Source organism: Salvelinus sp. IW2-2015, linkage group LG11 (assembly GCF_002910315.2).
Source record: "Salvelinus sp. IW2-2015 linkage group LG11, ASM291031v2, whole genome shotgun sequence".
Classification (NCBI taxonomy): domain Eukaryota; kingdom Metazoa; phylum Chordata; class Actinopteri; order Salmoniformes; family Salmonidae; genus Salvelinus; species Salvelinus sp. IW2-2015.
In genome coordinates, this window is record NC_036851.1 from 22444337 (window position 1) to 22463547 (window position 19211).

Genomic DNA, 19211 nt, shown 5'->3' on the forward strand with positions numbered 1-19211 from the left:
TTTACTGAGTTACAGTTCATAGAAGGAAATCAGTCCATTGAAATACATAAATTAGGCCCTAATSTATGGATTTCACATGACTGTGCAGGGGTGCAGCCATGGGTGGGCTTGGGAGGGCAAAGGCCCAATTACTGGGGAGTCAGGCCCAGCAAATAATAATTCGTTTTTCACCACAAAAGGGCTTTTCCCCCTCCTCAGATGATGCTTCAGGTGAAGAAYSCAGATGAGGAGGTCCTGGACTGGCGTGGTTACACGTGGTCTGCGGTTTTGAGGCCAGTCGAATGTACAGCCAAATTCTCTAAAGTGATGTTGGATGTGGCTTATGGTATAGAAATGAACATTACATTCTCTGGCAATAGCTCTGTTGGACATTCCTACAGTCAGCTACTTGTGGCATTGTGTTGTGTGACAAAACTGCACATTTTAGAGTGACCTTTTATTGTCCCCAGCACAAGGTGCACCTGTGTAATGATCATGCTGTTTCATTAGCTTCTTGATATGCCACATATCAAGAATATATCCACAGCAGGTGAATTATCTTGGCAAAGGAGAAATGCTCACTGACAGGGACGTATACACATTTCTGCATAACATTTGAGAGAAATAGGCTTTTAGTGTGTATGGAACATTTCAGGGATCTTTTATTTTTGGCTCATGAAACATGGGACCAACACTTTACATGTTGAGTTTATATTGTTGTTGCAGTATATAAGGAAGCAGTTCAGTAATAAAGAATCTGCCTGAGACGGTCCATCTGGGAACAACATTTTTCAGCCTAGCCTCCTGACGTGATGCCTGGTGGGCTTTATAAATATCCCCGGCCCATTCACACAGTGTGAACTGTGTTTCACCTACACACACCCTTCCCTCCAACAGTTTGCCAAGGCTTTGCTTTGTTTGCCCCTGAGCGTTTACCTCCCACTTTCTCCAGTTAACTGTCAATGTTCAAAAGCATAACATTCAAAGTCACACGCACACCAGTCCCCTCTCAGGTTGACCTTTAGAAGATCATGCCTTTAGCTAATATCAGGAAAAATTAACAAATTCCATCCAAAGTTAGGGTAGAAAAACTGAAACAAATGGCAAACATTGATTGACCGAACCCAGGTCTTTTATGCCAGACTGTTCAACACAGAGACGCTTGAAAGTGATCAAGTTTCTTTCACGAGAGTCGAGACTCCGTTATGCAATTCCTTGTCAGCTGGGCACGAAGCTCTCTGTGATCTCTGTGACAATGTTGCTGTTCCTGATCAGATATGCCCACGTGATAAGCTGTTCCAGAAATAAACCTGAATGAAAAACAAGAGATAAGAGGAGAGGAAGTTTGCAGTGTGGCTCCAAACCCCCCCCCCCCAAAAAGATCATATTAAGATATGGTGTTCTGCACAGTTTGTTAGGAGACCAGTAGGGCTTTGTGTGGCCAACAGCCAATAATTAATTACACTACACTCTTAGAAAAAATGGTTCCAAAAGTGTTTTTCAGCTCTCCCCATAGGAGAACCCTTTTTGGTTCCAAGAAGAACCATTTTTGGTTCCAGGTAGAACTCTTTTCGGTTCCATGTACAGTAGAACCCTCAGTGGAAAGGGCTCTACATAGAACCCAAAATGGTTTTACCTTGAACCAAAATAGTTATGACTGGAACCAAAAAGGGTTCTTCACAGGGTTCTCCTATGGGGATAGCCAAAGAACCATTTTAGGTTCTAGATACCACTTCTTTTTCTAAGAGTGTACTCAGTACGTCTTTTAGTGTTGAATTGGTCCACTTTTCAGTCACTTAGTAGTATCAAGAAAATACTTTGATGTCTTGAATTTTTTTATTAAAAACTCAGTAATTGCAAATAACAATCAATGTTAGGTAGTATATGAAGTAGAAAAGCAATGAAAAGCACTCACATTTGACCATCATGGAGCTGTATAGTTGCTTGATTACTGTCAAAGTGGCTGGCCAGGTCACCTTCAGTGTACACAAACAGTTTGGCCACAGCGTGTGTGTTCGGCCACAGCTATAACCAAAGGCATTTACTGGCCTTCGACACCCTCTGAGCTCACTGGTCCTTTGACCTCTAACCTGCTGCTCAATATTTCTTGTTGTTTGACAGGCCAACCGAGGCTGGAGGTTGGCCCCTTGCTGGGGGTTAGTACTGAACCTTTTATCACACAACCAACCTGCCTCTTGATGGATGAACATAGCATCAGACTGGCAAGAATGCTAACAAAAACGAACAGAGAAATAGGATAAGGCAGTGCAGCAAGTAATACAATGAATGCACTCTTGGTCCTCCTATTTTGGGACATATCTGAGACATTTGTTTCTCTCATTGGAATACAATGACTGCATTGAGTCAGAATATTTATTGCAGGATAATTCCATTCGTCATTGTACTCCTAGCACTTATCAGGAGTTTTTGGGGGGGGCTGTGAGGAACCTACAGCCAGGAAAGTCAGAGTCAGGGGATCCATGGGATTATGGGAAGTGAGAGACGACAGAATCCTCCACTGCCCAGAATTTTACATGCGTTCGGCATCACTGCAAAACCAGCTAAATGGACTCCAGATCCTAGGGCCTATAACATATTTAATGGATCATTGGAGGGGGACTTTCCAAGCCCTTCTGTTGCGATTCCAAATGCTTGGAAATCATATAGGAAAGTACACTTAGGCTTGCAGCTTTAAAGTGAAGCACAAATGTGGCAGATTCTTACAGTTAATTTAAGATAAATACAACAATAGTTCCTGATTGCTGATGGGGGAGAAGGCTGTCGAAAGAGAGTTTAGAGGACAGTGGACTATATCTGTCTTCGATTGAAACTTACATTTTTTTATTTCTTCTTTAGTTAACCAGGGCCTGGCCAAGATAAAGCAAAGCAGTGAGACAAAAACAACACAGAGTTACACATGGGATAAACAAACGTACAGTCAATAACACAAAACGGCTATTGTCTTGATTTGAATCTAAGACAATAGCTGTGCTGAATTCTTCATCAGCTCAAATCCTTTACTATTACTGAAACTTTAGTAACGTTACAAAGCTCTGCATCCTATTTCTTTAGTTACTTCATGCCAGAAATTCAAAAGTGTAGAGTTATTCTGGATGAGGTCAATCAAATAGTGTAACATGTACTGTAATTCTCTCAATCTCTCTCTATGCATCAACACCCCAACCCTAGTCACCCCTCTGCTTCCACCTGGTCCATCAAGCTCAGAGAGAGTGTGTGTGTCTTTCCAAGCCCCCCCTCTGTCTCCCCCTGTGATTTATCCACTATTTGGCTAACCTTGCTCTGAACCTGCCCCGTGAGACTCAAGCCATTTCAGCCCTCCTCTTCCACCATACTTGCACTACATGGCTCCCTCATCGACCTAGTTCTGTCTCAACATGCCTCTATCTTCTCCCTCCTCTTTCGCAACAGCTATAGCCCACTCAGGGAATGAAAAACAGGCCCTTAACAGAGGCTAAGGTTCTCTCCCAGCAGAGCACATCCTTTCTCCCTCTGTCCAGCCTGGTGTGGGTCACCTAGTGATCACAATGAGCGGCCCTATCGTGAGCGCACAGGAGGGCATTTATGGTTCGCTTGGATTCAAATGAATGTTTATGAGCCTTGTCTGGCAGCCAAAGGGCAGACACTATTCCCGTTTTTACAGTCATCTCTTATTGGTTGGCCCGGGGCTATGTGTGTGTGCTTGCCTTGACTTGTGCTCAGACATAGGGTATGTCACAACAACACAGTTCTGGGTCTCTAGATCTGTGCACTATAGATCAATTCATTAAGTGGGTGAAGTTTATCTCTCATAGCAAGGAGTGGAAACCTAACTGTACATTCTTCCTCTGATGCTATGGTACAGTATGTGAAAGTCAGAAGCAAGGCCCATTCATTAATCATTAAAGTCATTCTTCTAAATCAGGTATTCCCCCACACCACATATACTGTAATTTGGACAGGTTATCTTTGATGATCTCAGGGATACATGTTGCAAGGCCTTTTTGAACCATGTTTTAGATTACTCAATAAAACATCTAATGGTTTCATGATTAACCTTTTTCCAGCATGTAACAACTTGAGCCGTGATTCAATCCGAGTGGCAAGTCGACAATGCAGCTCTTAAATGCAATTTAAAATGTCAAGCGCACTATAGCATTGTTTTGGATTGAATTCCAGACCCAACCTACTTAACAATGTATAAGTTAACAGTGCATGGCTCCGTTTTGCCTTCCAATGAATGTTACTCATTTGCTGTTTCACAGCCTGGCATGTGCAGAGATCTCATGGTTGGCATAACTGAGTTAATATTCTCTATCATGTCATCTGGTTAGCTCTGCTGTGTTGACGACTCACTAGACATTCGCCAGTCTATGTGAACAAAGAGACACTTTGGTTGTCTGTAACATCAATTTATTAATGTGATTCCATTCAAAGACACATGATTGGTAGAAAACAAAGGATAATAAAAAACAGACTTGAAAAAAAAACTGCTGTTTATCCAGATTAGTTTCGCATGGCTTCTGCTCAATGTGTGAATGGTATTTAGTCCGTCCAACTACACACAGGAGATCAAGAATGAGACCAGGATAAGTTCCAGCAGCGTGTAAGTGAAATCTACCCCGTCGGAGCAACAATATACAGTATGCTAAAGTCTCCAAGACACTTTCCTGCATACTTTCAAAAGGCTTCCATTGTTTCCCAATGTCCTGTAGCCCATGGATACTTCCCTTCAACATCCTCCAGACTTAGTAAGGTTCCTCTGATATGTATTGACATTCAGGATAATTCATTTTTATGTCCTCCCCTTGAACGTATTCATGCAGGTATAGCTTCCAGAAAACTTGTGGATCTCTTCAAGAGCAGCTTGTGGCATGAAGCTAGGGTGTGGAGACAGTACAGAGAAAGGAGGTTATATATGAGGTTACATATGAGTGAAAGACATGTACAGTTGAAGTCAGAAGTTTACATACACCTTAGCCAAATACATTTAAACTCAGTTTTTCACAATTCCTGACAATTAACCCTAGTAAAAATTCCCTGTCTTACGTCAGTTAGGATCACCACTTTATTTGAAGAATGTGAAATGTCAGAATAATAGTAGAGAGAATGATTTATTTTAGCTTTTATTTCATCACATTCCCAGTGGGTCAGAAGTTTAAATACACTCAATTAGTATTTGGTACCATTGCCTTTAAATTGTTTAACTTGGGTCAAACGTTTCGGGTAGCCTTCCACAAGCTTCCCACAAGAAGATGGGTGAATTTTTGCCCATTCCTCCTGACAGAGCTGGTGTAACTGAGTCAGGTTTGTAGGACTCCTTCTTCGCACATGCTTTTTCAGTTCTGCCTAAAACCTTCTATAGGATTGAGGTCAGGGCTTTGTGATGGCCACTCCAATACCTTGACTTTGTTGTCCTTAAGCCATTTTGCCACAACTTTGGAAGTATGCTTGATGTCTTGAGATGTTGCCTCAAGATATCCACATAATTGTCCTTCCTCATGATGCCATCTATTTTGTGAAGTGCACCAGTCCCTCCTGCCGGCAAAGCACCCCCACAACATGATGCTGCCACCCCCGTGGTTCACGGTTGGGATGGTGTTCTTCGGCTTGCAAGCCTCCCCTTTTTTCCTCCAAACATAACGATTGTCATTATGGCCAAACAGCTCTATTTTTGTTTCAATAGACCAGAGGATATTTCTCCAAAAAGTACGATCTTTGTCTCCATGTGCAGTTGCAAACCGTAGTCTGGCTGTTTTTTGGCGGTTTTGGAGCAGTGGCTTCTTCCTTGCTGAGCGGCCTTTCAGGTTATGTCGATATAGAACTCGTTTTACTGTGGATATAGATACTTTTGTACCCGTTTCCTCCAGCATCTTCACAAGGTCCTTTGATGTTGTTCTGGGATTGATTTGCACTTTTCGCACCAAAATACGTTAATCTCTAGGACACAGAAAACGTCTCCTTCCTGAGCGGTATGACGGCTGCGTGGTCCCATGGTGGTTATACTTGCGTGATATTGTTTGTACAGATGAACGTGGTACCTTCAGGCGTTTGGAAATTGCTCCCAAGGATGAACCAGACTTGTGGAGTTTTTTTCCTGAGGTCTTGGCTGATTTCTATTGATTTTCCCATGATGTCAAGCAAAGAGGCACTGAGTTTGAAGGTAAGCCTTGAAATACATCCACAGGTACACCTCCAATTGACTCAAAATATGTCTATTAGCCTATCAGAAGGTTCTAAAGCCATGACATKATTTTCTGGAATTTTCCAAGCTGTTTAAAGGCACAGTCAATTTAGTGTATGTAAACTTCTGACCCACTGGAATTGTGATAGAGTGAGTTATAAGTGAAATGATCTGTCTGTAAACAATTGTTGGAAAAATTACTTGTGTCATGCACAAAGTAGATGTCCTAACCAACTTGCCAAAACTCTAGTTTGTTAACAAGAAATGTATGGAGTGGTTGTAAAACAAGTTTTAAGGACTCAAACCTAAGTGTATGTAAACTTCCGACTTCAATGTTCAATGTACCGACTTGTATGTACTTTAAATAGGCCAAAAAGATATGAGACATTACCTTTTGAGGACAACGAGAGCATGCATGGTCCAGGGCATGTAAACGTAGGCTGTGTTYGTCCTGACTGCATCCACAGTCCTTTCAGCAACTGTCTCTGGCTTGAGGGGAGGGAAGAGCGCTGGAAACCTACAGGACCAGAAAACCCAGAGAGATTAACTTTACAGTAACTACAATACATGCATGAAGAAAATGGTGCATGGCAGTAGTGGTGGTGTAATCTAAACTAGATTGTGAAGAACCATGTCGTAGGCTTGCTGACCTGACTCTCATGCCCTGGAACATCTCAGTGTTGGTGTGGAAGGGGAGCACGGTGGTGCAGCCCACCCCGGGACAGTCCAGCAGGCCCAGAGTCAGGCTCTCCATGAAGGCCAGGGAGGAGGCCTTGGAGGTGCAGTAGTCAATGGCCCCAGGGATGGGCGACTGGGACAGGATGGAGTTTATACAGACCACGTGGCCATGCTGGAGCTCCAGCATCCGTGGCAGGAAGGCCTTTGTAGTCTGGATGAGGGAGAAGAAAGAGGGGGGGGGGGGGCATTGGGGAAAATGTACAGTTATACACATGAAAAAGAGACACACAGAGGAAGCAGGCCCAAGTGGAGCCACAGATTGAGTTTCATTTTTTTTTTAGCTGATGATTGCATTTATGCAACCTGAAAGTTTGATCTCTATTCAAACAGAGACTGCTATAGGTTTCAGAGGCCCTCTGATGTTCTACCTAGGGGCTGAAGCAGTAAGCCTATAATTTGGAAATACCCCAACACTCCTGTAAAGTAAGCTGAGACTGACATGAAGGGACATTGGCCAATAAAAGCACTTTTGGAGAATGATAAGATTGATCTAACTGTAAGGAAGCACACACCTCTCTTCCTAAACCTCAACAACACTTACCCAGAACTGCCCCATTGTGTTGATATGTTGAGATTTCAAAAGACAGTCATCGTCGCTGTCCATCAGACTTTTCCCATGGACCACTGCAGCGTTATTCACCAGGATCGTAACATCTCCCACCTGGAAAAATAACAWAACAAAACAAATGTCAGAAACAACACTGACGTTTTTTTATTAAGAGGATTTAACCATTTTTTCCTACCTACTTTCTTTTCATGTGAAGTTATGTTGTAGAGCTGACAGTCATATTCAACACGCTTATCTTATCTTGACATTGCAATTGAGGTGTAATCTCCACAGTACCAGTCAAAAGTTTGGACACGCCTACTCATTCTCAAGGGTTTTTCATAATTTCTACTATTTTCTACATTGTAGAATAATAGTGAAGATATCGAAACTATGAAAAAACTCATGGAATCATGTAGTAAGCAAAGAAGTGCTAAACAAATCAAAATATATTTTATATTTGAGATTCTCAAAGTAGCCACCCTTTGCACTTGAAGAAGCTTTCAAAGTTGTTAAAATTTTTCAGACTGACTGACCTTAATGTCTTAAAGTAATGATGGACTGTCGTTTTTTTTTCTTATTTGAACTGTTCTTGCCATAATATGGACTTCGTCTTTTACCAAATAGGGCTATCTTCTGTATACCCCCCTACCTTGTCACAACACAACTGATTGGCTGAAATGCATTAAGAAGGAAAGAAATTCCACAAATGAACTTTTAACAAGGCACACCTTATTTAAAAAATAATAGTTTTACTCCTCTTCGAAGGACAAATATCTTTTAGTTTTTTTTTTTACAGCTTTTCTGCTACATATACAGTTGAAGTCGGAAGTTTACATACACTTAGGTTGGAGTCATTAAAACTAATTTTTCAACCACTCCACAAATTTCTTGTTAACAAACTATAGTTTTGGCAAGTCGGCTAGGACATCGATGTCATGGCTTTAGAACCTTCTGGTAGGCTAATTGACATAATTTGAGTCAATTGGAGGTGTACCTGTGGATGTATTTCAAGGCCTACCTTAAAACTCAYTGCCTCTTTGCTTGACATCATGGGGAATCAATAGAAATCAGCCACAAAAATAGTAGACCTCCACAAGTCTGGTTCATCCTTGGGAGCAATTTCAAAACGCCTGAATGTACCACGTTCATCTGTACAAACAATATTACGTAACTATAAACACCATGGGACCACGCAGCCGTCATACCGCTCAGGAAGGAGACACGTTCGGTCTCCTAGAGACGAATGTACTTTGATGCGAAAAGTGCAAATCAATCCCAGATCAACAGCAAAGGACCTTGTGAAGATGCTGGAGGAAACAGGTACAAAAGTATCTATATCCACAGAAAAATGAGTCCTATATCGACATAACCTGAAAGGCCGCTCAGCAAGGAAGAAGCCACTGCTTCAAAACCTCCATAAAACAGCCAGACTACGGATTGCAACTGCACATGGGGACAAAGATCGTAATTTTTGGAGAAATATCCTCTGGTCTGATGAAACAAAAATGGCCATAATGACCATCATTATGTTCGGAGGTAAAAGGGGGAGGCTTGCAAGCCGAAGAACACCATCCCAACCGTGAAGCACGGGGGTGGCAGCATCATGTTMTGGGGGTGCTTTGCTGCAGGAGGGACTGGTGCACTTCACAAAATAGATGGCATCATGAGGTAGGAAAATTATGTGGATATATTGAGGCAACATCTCAAAACATCAGTCAGGAAGTTAAAGCTTGGTCGCAAATGGGTCTTCCAAATGGACAATGACCCCAAGCATACTTTCAAAGTTGTGGCAAAATGGCCTAAGAACAACAAAGTCAAGGTATTGGAGTGGCCATCACAAAGCCCTGACCTCAGTCCTATAGAAAATTTGTGGGCATAACTGAAAAAAAGCGAGTACGAGCAAGGAGGCCTACAAACCTGACTCAGTTACACCAGCTCTGTCAGGAGGAATGGGCAAAAATTCCCCCAACTTATTGTGGGAAGCTTGTGGAAGGCTACCTGAAACGTTTGACCCAAGTTAAACAATTTAAAGGCAACGCTACCAAATACTAATTGAGTGTATGTAAACTTCTGACCCACTGAAAGAAATAAAAGCTAAAATAAATCATTCTCTCTACTATTATTCTGACATTTCACATTCTTAAAATAAAGTGGTGATCCTAACTGACCTAAGACAGGGCATTTTTACTTGGATTAAATGTTAGGAAATGTGAAAAACTGAGTTTAAATGTATTTGGCTAAGGTGTATGTAAACTTCCGACTTCAACTGTACATACATTTGACGTATATATTTTGCATGCACATTTTGAATACACATTTTACATGGTACTTTTATATAAAGCAGTCAAATAACAATAATACATTACCAAACATAAATTATTTAATCCCACCCCTCAGCCACTCTCAGCCAATCCTACCTATCACCATAGACCACCCTCGTTTGGTTTCCATGTACCATATATTTTTCAATTGTGCTGTGATGTTTTATATAATTTTTTAACCTGTCTAATCGTATAGAATCCACAGATTGTGAGCTTAAGCTGAAAACCTTGGCCTCCTGAGTGACGCAGTGGTCTAAGGCACTGCATTGCAGTTGATAGCAGTGCCGCTAGAGATCCTGGTTCGAGTCCAGGCTTTGTCGCAGTCAGCTGCGACCTGGAGACCCATGGGGCGGCACACAATTGGTGCAGTGTCGTCCCGGTTAGGGTTTGGCTGGCAGGGARGTCCTTGTCCCATTGCGCTCTAGTGACTCCTGTGGCGGGCCGGGCGCACGCAAGCTGACATGGTTGCCGGGTGTATGGTGTTTCCTCCGACACATTGGTGTGGCTGGCTTCCAGGTTAAGTGGGCATTGTGTCAAGAAGCAGTGCGGCTTGGTTGGGTCGTGTTTCGGAGGACGCATGGCTATTGACCTTCGCCTCTCCCGAGTTCGTACGGGAGTTGCAGCGATGAGACAAGACTGTAACTACCAATTGGGGAGAAAAAGGGGTAAAAGTTGAAAACCTTTCCTACGAGTAATATTTATTGACTGACTATGGCTTTCCAAATCACCCAACCCTGCTATTTGTAAGGTTAATTTTAAGTGCATGTTGTGATTTTTTAACCATTCCTTAACCTGTGACCAGAAACAAGCAACATAGGGCAATACCAGAATAAATGATCTATTGATTCTGTCTCTTCGCAGCAAAATCTACAGAGCTGAGAATGTTGTACGCCCCATATATATATAGCATTCTGTTGGTGGCAAGAATTTTATATAATAATTTACAGTAAAAACTCTAAGTGTTGAATCAAGTGTAGTTTTTTGTACCAGTTCATAAACCATGTGCCATGGAATTGGTACATCAGAAATCTCTTTCCATTTAGTTTGTAACCTGTATGGCACAACTGTTAATTGAAAGGCATGAGAGAACGCCAAGAGTATGCAAAGCTGTCATCAAGGCCACTTTGAATAATATAAAATATAAAATATATTTTGATTTGTTTAGCACATTTTTCATTACTACATGATTCCATATGTGTTATTTCATAGTTCTGATGTCTTCACTATTATTCTACCATGTAGAAAATAGTACAAATAAAGAAAAACCCTGGAATGAGTAGTGTGTGTCCAAACTTTTGACTGGTACTGTATGTCAGATGGGGAGAGGAATTAAAAAAACGATGAATCCCTGCCAGTTCTGTAGACAGGAGTAACAGCAGTGAGAGAAACCTTGACCCATGAGCGTTTCACTGGCTCCAAACAATATTTTGTATTTGTGTGGATTTTTTGGGGATTTATAATAGATCTAAATAGCATACCTTCTCCCTGACCACCTTGGCCTGCTTGTAAACTTCCTCCCGATTGGCCACGTCGCACAGGAAGTAGTGGCACTCTGTTCCAAATTGGGAGATATCTTCGCATGTCTCTTTCAAGCACTTCTCTGTGCGCCCCCACAGGATCACCTGTAGATGGTAAACATTAGCCAAGGGTTATAAAATAGGGTTATAAAATTGCATAACAGTGTAATATGCTCTGAATAAAATATGAGCAATTAGCTCAGCTAAATGAATAGTGATATTTTGCTTTTCAACAATCAGTCAACAATCAGCTATCTGTACACTTATTGTTGTCGAAATCCTGAGAAAAACATGGCTAAAATACGTTTAATGGGTAGCCAAAGCCAAACAACTATGCCGATGACACATGCTCTCAACAAGTGTACAGACATTTCATGTTTGCAGCATTTGGCCCTAGGATGAGATGAGATAATTTGGTTGAAATGTTCCTTTCATTCAGAGAACAGAGAGGCCATGTTTAGAAGCAACAAATAGTTTCAGAGCGAGATTAAGGGGGTGGGGTTGCAGTGTGAATGAAACGTCTCTTCATCAGCCTGGAGAGGGTAAATTAAGCTCAGTCATTTGAGCAGGGAACATGGGCTAGAATGGAGGTGGGGGGCAGCGATTGGGCAATTAGATCCGTCAGTCTTTGGGGTCAGGGAAAGGTAATGAAATCAGGGGGTGAGCCCTCCTCATCTCTCAAACACACATTCTCAAAGAGATTACACGGCCTGTTGGGCAGATGAACCCAGTCATTTCTGGTCAGGGAGTCTGAAAACAGTTTGTGTGTGAAGTGCTGATGGGGCCAGTGTAGGGCTTGGCTGGTTGCCAGTGACCAAGGTTAATATTTTTGCAGAAAGTCCTCTCGAAAGTGATCCTGTGTGTGTGTGTCTTTCATCCACCTTTACAGTATGATATCAATATTGTGTGAATACAAAAAAATCTTAATTCTACATGTAGATAAGGAAGATAACAAACACAAGCAGAGGTCACAGTGACATCCTTGTTCTGATGGAGAAGAGTACAGAGACAGCCAGGCTATAGCCACTCATTTATTTAGGAATGAATAGGAGGATAGTAAATGTATATCTCAACATCTTAAACATGCATAGCTAGCTTGCCGAAGGTTTTTGCTATCTGTCTTGTTTTACTGCAACACTAAATCTATGGCAATCTGAGCAGCTGTCTGTGACAGTGTATTCAGATCCCACCAATGTTTTAATGAKGCTTGTCCCTATGGGCTTATGTTTACTTGCATAATGGGAGAATTAAGACTGTAAAGTGAAATGTTTGCTTTGGGGGAGATGCGGGAGGGTCACAATCTGCATGATATGCAGTTTTGATCAAGTTCCAAGAGTAAAAAATGTTTGGCTTTCCACTGGATGGGTCTTTGTTTGAGTTTCTTTAGATTGCTTTTTTGTTTGCTTCGTTTGCCAGCCCATTTGAGTAATCAGCAGAAGTGAATGGATGGGTCTAGGTAAATTACTGAAAGCCTTTAATAGGATTTCATCCTAACAAACAAACCTGACATTTCTCATTAAAAATCACCACTCACACTGTGCTCTCCTGTTATTTCATTCATAATGCTTATCTGCCAGTCCCAACACACTGGGGCTTCAGGATAAACAACGGCCGGCCAAATCTAGAGCTATCAGCTTAGAATGTCTAAGTGTTACGGAAAACTAATTCTAAATTCCCTCACATCGTTTATCTCTGATAAACCAGTGATTACTATGTCTGACGTGCCATATCTGACAAGATTAAACAACATTCACCAATTGTGTAAAATTGATGGTCTGTTCAAGGACATGATTTATTCAAAGACAGTAAGTCTTGCAAATCTCCAAGTGTTGGTGTATCAGGGTGCAATGATGATGAACTGGCGATGTGGTGGGCCTCATCCACATCCCTACACCAGAACCCAATAATATTTCACAAGGGAAAAAATGGGTTCAAGGATGGGCATGAACCCTCTTCTTCACACCAGTTGTAGGGGATAGGGGCTAACAGGGAGGGGGCACGGGGAGGGGAAACAGGGAGTTCAGGAGGCAGTCGCCTGCCCTACCGCTGTCTAATTAGTGCGGAGACAACAGGGTCAGTTGCAGGGCAATACCCAGCTGGGAGCAGTGTGCTTCCCGCCTCCACACACACACACACACACACACACACACACACACACACACACACACACACACACAACAACACACACACACACACAATAGAGCTTGCCAATGTATAAAGCCACTATCAACCTGGGTAGAGGCATATGTTCCCAGTTCTCCTAATGAGTAGCCGAGGCTGAGAAAGATGCCAATATCTCTTACTATCTTCAATTGTACTTTCTTCTCCACATGTTCAAAATATTATGATCCACAAATTGAGTCGCAAAAACAAAATGCCCCACTAAGTACCTTATTAAATTCTACATGCTGACATTTTTAACCAAGGGGATTTTGGATTTCTGGTTTAGGATACCAGTGGAATATATTTGAATTGCATAGGGTACATTGAGAGCATATGTGGATATGTTGCTTCAACCTCTGAAACATTTATTGTGGTTGTGCTAGAGGTCCCCTCCCTCTTTCTCTGAACTTGGGTGCTCAGCTTTTGTAAAGTTGCTGTGGTTTATTGTTTTAGTGCTTCACTCTATAACGGCTCTTTTGACGACACACACAAGGCCTCACTCCCCCTCTCACCAGTCTCTCCTTTTCACCTCACATCATTCTTTCATCAATGCTGTGGCTAGTGCACTCCCTACCGTGAAAGCACCAAAGCTGCTAGAGAGAATAGAGAAATTCCGTCTGCCAATCACAATGGACCTCAAACTGGGGTAAAGTCTTTCCTAGAGTTTATTTGTGATGAATGTCCTACCTCTTTTTAGCATATCTTAGGCAGGGAGTGATTGTGAGGCACATTAGTGCAGGTGTTGTTTTCAAAGCCTTCACACCTTGATAATACACAACAATGGGGTCCTGACAAGAATGGTGACTTCCTTTGTTGTGCAGCTGCAAATTATAGCTTTTAAAAGCCACAGGTTTTTTGTGGGTTGTTCCCTGAGGAGATGTTGATGGAAGGATGAAGAGCAAGGCCAAAGCACTTAAAGTTAAAATGGGGGATTTTAGCTTGGACAGGATATGCAAAAGCTGCAACATGTGGTGCTCCATATGACAATTCATAAAGCTATAATTATTCCTCTAAGTTGCATGGGTAAAAATACAACTAGCTATTTAATCATTTGTAAAAAAAAWAATAATAATTAAARAAATAAAGTGGGGATGGGGGGGTGGTATTCATATGGAATCATTGTGAAATGCTTATGTCTCCATCTGTGTGTCTGAGACTCTGTCCATTACAATTCAGAGCTAACAGAACACTATGGTGGCTCACTATGCACTCAGCTGTGTAATGTTTGGATTGTAATTGGAATAGTGGGTAGTCTGACCAGTAGTGGCGGCCTGGCGGGGACTGTCAATGTAGTCACTGGGGCATTTCAAGCATAAGTGACTGTTTCTTGTTAAGGAGGAGGGTGGGGACATGCTATTTATAAGAGCTTTGGCTGACGGGATGCATGTTTTAGATGGGTGAGGCAGCTGAAACATGCCATCTTCCTCTGTGGGCTTCATTTCACCTCAATAATAAACTCAGTGTAAGGTAGCAGGTTGACGTTTATTGTCATGAGTCTTGTCCTGGAGGCAGAACTGGGCGATTTCTCCTTTGATAGGCCAGCTGCTAAGTCAAAATTGACTATATTGTAAAAATTCATGAAAACAAAAGTGTGCTTTTGGTCTTAAATTAAGGTTAGGGTTAGGAATTATGGTTAGCAGTGTGGTTAAGGTTAAGTTAAGTTTCTGCCTTGCTGGTTTGCTTGAAAAACACATCTGAATCAGTGTTTTATTATGGCAATGTGATGTCTTGTGTAGGCACTTGGCACAGTTCGTGTTGTTATGCTAGTCCCAGCAGGACTACAACATTTCTCCTGTGAGGATTATGTGATTAGCTTTTAAACATGTTTCTTCAGAAAGTTGAAAAAGTTCATCCCAATTCCATAGAAGTGATATGTTATCACTTGATCAAGGTCACTCCTGTTGGCAGTCATCAACAATAAAACTTTATTCTGGACATTCATGATGCTTGATCTCATCCTATATCAATGTTAAGCCATAACTAATTTTTTTCTGAGCTTTGGCTGAACAGAAATCGTTCCGTGAGTCACTATAATACGTCAGCGGTCAAATGGTCAGAGACTTTTGCCCTTCTGCAGACTTACTCCTGAGTGGCGCAGTGGTTTAAGGCACTGCATCTCTGTGCTTAGAGGTGTCACTACAGACACGCTGGTTCAAATCCAGGCTGTATCACAACCGGCTGTGATTGGGAGTCCCATAGGGCGCTGCACATTTGGCCCAGCGTCGTTAGGGTTTGGCCAGTGTAGGGCTGTCATTGTAAATAAGAATTTGTTCTTAACTGACTTGCCTAGTTAAACAATAGTCTGTTGTGCCAAAATTGAGGGACCTGTCCTGCAATCTGATTGGCTGATCTACTCCTAAGGTCAAGACCCATTCATGTTACAGAGGAAACAATAGATTGGAGGAACAAGTGGACAAACTAATGTAGGCTACTTGCTGCAAACCTATGGCGCTTTTGGTTAAGGAAAATACGGGAGGGGGGTAGTACGTATAATAGCTATGGATAGAAGTGTGCATAAAAAAGACTAGGTATCGCACAGAAGGTGTTCAGATGTTGGCTACAGGGTATCAACTCAATTATCGTTATAACCATGTAGCCTAATCAATGAGCGTACAATTCAAAAGATATGAAAACATGCACAGGTCTGGGGAACTATAGGCTATTTTAGGAGTGCTCATATTACTCAAGGTTAAGTAAAACCCAATCACGTTTGATGCTCAACAAGTTGCATAATACAATTAATAAAGTGCAGAAACTAAACGCATGCATGTGTTTTATTTACCTTTTTAGCCCCCTGCTTGGCAAACTCCTGAGCCAGGTGACGACCGATACCTCGTCCCCCGCCTGTGATCAGGACCACCTCCTTGATCAGGGTTCTTCGTCTACTTGGTAGCAGTAAGTACACACTTGCTTTCAATATGTAGTAGACAATGTGTATGGGGAAAAACACTATACAGCTCAAACACTTAAAATCCATGTTACTTCTTCTTACAGTAATCTAAATTCTCTCAATTTTTCGAACACAAACACAAGTTTGATATCCTCCAATCGTGATGTCCTCTGCAGAGCGGTTTTTAGGTAAATATCTGGTTAAAACCAAACTCAAACTAGCCAACTGCAGCACTTGAAGTCAATGTTTCATAACATTTAGGCTATTATGTCCCAAGCTCAGAAATGCGTCAATATACGGAGCTCTGGCATGTTTATCGATTATTCAGGTTATGGGCAAACTATTATTTTTGAGTAATGACCATGTTACACCGGTAGTCCGCTATTACTTTTCAAGTAACCTAAAGAAGGCGAGAGTGTCTCCGAAGGCATGCGCTACTGAATCGTCTACACAACAAGTGTGTTGTGTTCCTATCCTTGGACGTTACCGCCTCTGACTCCGATAGCTTACTTTATAGCGCTCTGACTACCCGTCCCCGCAGTGTTGAAAAAAAGACCTGCGATCTGAAGGGAGTTTTTTTTAAAGACCATTAATCCTGATTGACAGGTTGAATGGTGAGGAATATATTGCTTTACTGTGTGTCGACTGTGACTGGTTTTATTTCTACCCAGCCCCGAGACGTGTCTGCCACAACTGCTGTGATGCCGTGAAGTCATATTTCAGTATTTCAGCCCTCTATTAAAATCAAGACTTTTCTTCCTCCCTAAGTTGTTTACAGTGAGTTAAATGCTTGGTTTTACGGTTTTTGAGATGTGCCAATGTTTCTCAATTCTCCTTCAAGCTGTCACACTCTCTGGGAAATAATAGTTGGATAAGTTTCTCATGCACATGAGAAGTGCCATAACCTACTTGGATAGCTTACTTTGAATAGTTTGATGAGACAACATTCACCCAAACTGGTTGGGCTTGGTTACATCACCTGTATCCTACAGTACCAGTATCAACGTTTTAAAAAAACACACACACTTTCACATAAGATGCTGCTGCTACTCTGTTTATTGTATTTCCTGATTGCCTAGTCACTTTTACCTCTACCTACATACTGTATTACCTCAATTACCTCAACTACCTTGTACCCCTGCACAATGACTTGGTACTGGTACTCCTTGTATATATATCCTCGTTGTTATTTTATTATGTTACTATTTACTTATTTTTAAAATGTATTTAGCAAGTCTTTTTCTTACTTTTTAACTCTGCATTGTTGTGAATGGGCTCATAAGTAAGCATTTCACAGTATAGTCTACACCTGTTGTATTCGGTGCATGTGACCAATACATTTTTATTTGATTTTACACGCACGCACGCGCGCACAAACACCACGCACGCACGCGCACGCACGCACGCACGCACGCACGCACGCACGCACGCACGCACGCACGCACGCACAGCAGCACACACACACACACACACACACACACACACACACACACACACACACACACACACACACACACACACACACACACACAACACACATCTCCTTCTCTCTCTCTCTCTCTCTCTACATGTATCTTTCTATCTCTCTGTCTATAATCACAATGTATCAGATATTTGTTATGACTGTGTGTTTTGCTGCTTGTAAAAAAATATATTGATCCACTCCTTTTTTTAAAGTGTATATGGTGGGAGGAAAAGTGATGAATACTCTATAGATTTTTTGGAGAACCACCCTCACGTGATGAGTAACCTTGCCTGAGACCTTAAGTCTTGCATGAGCTCCCTGAGCTAATGTCTAGACTTGAGCTCAGTGGGCTAACACAGTGGTGACCAGGTGACCCGAGTTCAAACCCAGTTGGCCACATCTGCATTGACCTATCTATTACAAGTAAATACACAGGTTTTACTATCTGCATTGACCTACCTATTACAGGTAAATACACAGGTTTTACTATGTGATGTAAAAGTTGGTCMATCTAGCTGACATGAAAAAAGGGTGCTTTTGGCATATATAATGGTGGCATACATAATTACACACTACTTCATGTGATAAAAGTTCATTTCAATGCATGAGAAGATGGGGCGCTGTGAAGACTAGACATAAAGACCCCTGATCTAGTGATCTGTCACTTGAAACACATCTCTCTCTGTGACAATACAGAAATGGGTCAGTCCCAGAAACTTGGCAAGGTAAGAATTAGGGACCTGCATAAATACCTCCTAAACAAATCCAGTAAATTCATGGGCTGCAGACAAGATTCCAGTCTGTGATTTTTGGGCCAGGCCCTGTGATTTTTGCTGGGTATAGCTGATGAATGGAGGGCTTTTTCAGAAACTGGGATGGGTTTAAGAGAGCAGCTTGACAATGGCGGCTTTGTGCTGGGCTCAGCTTCTCAGAAAAAAGGCTGAGAGACTCTCTGGGACGGCTAAAAGGTTGACTAGCCCTAGAAAACAGCTCCAGTTGCTGTCATTTTCGTGCACATTTCACAGAGCTACAAATCATAATGCATTGAAATATGACACCAAAGTATTTTCAGAGATTTCATTCTGAATTATAATGAACATAAATTGTTTTGTGAACAACACCACATTATACGGTTTCAATTCGAAATACCATGCAATTTGTTTACAAATGTGTCTAGACTAGAGACCTTATCTGACGGAGAACATGGTCTGCTATCACTAGGCATCACTGCCATCTACAGATTAACATTAAAAGTTCAGATACCAGTGTCCTCTGCTTCACAATAAATGATATGATTGATTTAAAAGGACATTTAAAATGAATTATTACTATTGTATTCATGCAAATCTATATTCATAAAAATATCTAATTGTGAAATATGTGTTTAATGTGTAATTGCTTTAGTCC

At 41.6% G+C, this 19211-nt stretch overlaps 1 protein-coding gene across 1 annotated transcript; it reads right to left on the reverse strand.

Moving 5' to 3' along the window:
- Positions 1–4675: 4675 nt before the first annotated feature.
- LOC111969990 (short-chain dehydrogenase/reductase 3) lies at positions 4676–16826 on the reverse strand. Its single transcript, XM_023996452.2, has 6 exons — positions 16232–16826; positions 11248–11391; positions 7440–7559; positions 6811–7049; positions 6552–6677; positions 4676–4856 (listed from the first exon to the last, which is right to left on the reverse strand). The coding sequence occupies exons 1-6, from the start codon at positions 16424–16426 to the stop codon at positions 4772–4774; spliced, it is 909 nt and encodes a 302-aa protein (XP_023852220.1). The 5' UTR covers positions 16427–16826; the 3' UTR covers positions 4676–4771.
- Between the last annotated feature and the right edge of the window lie 2385 nt (positions 16827–19211).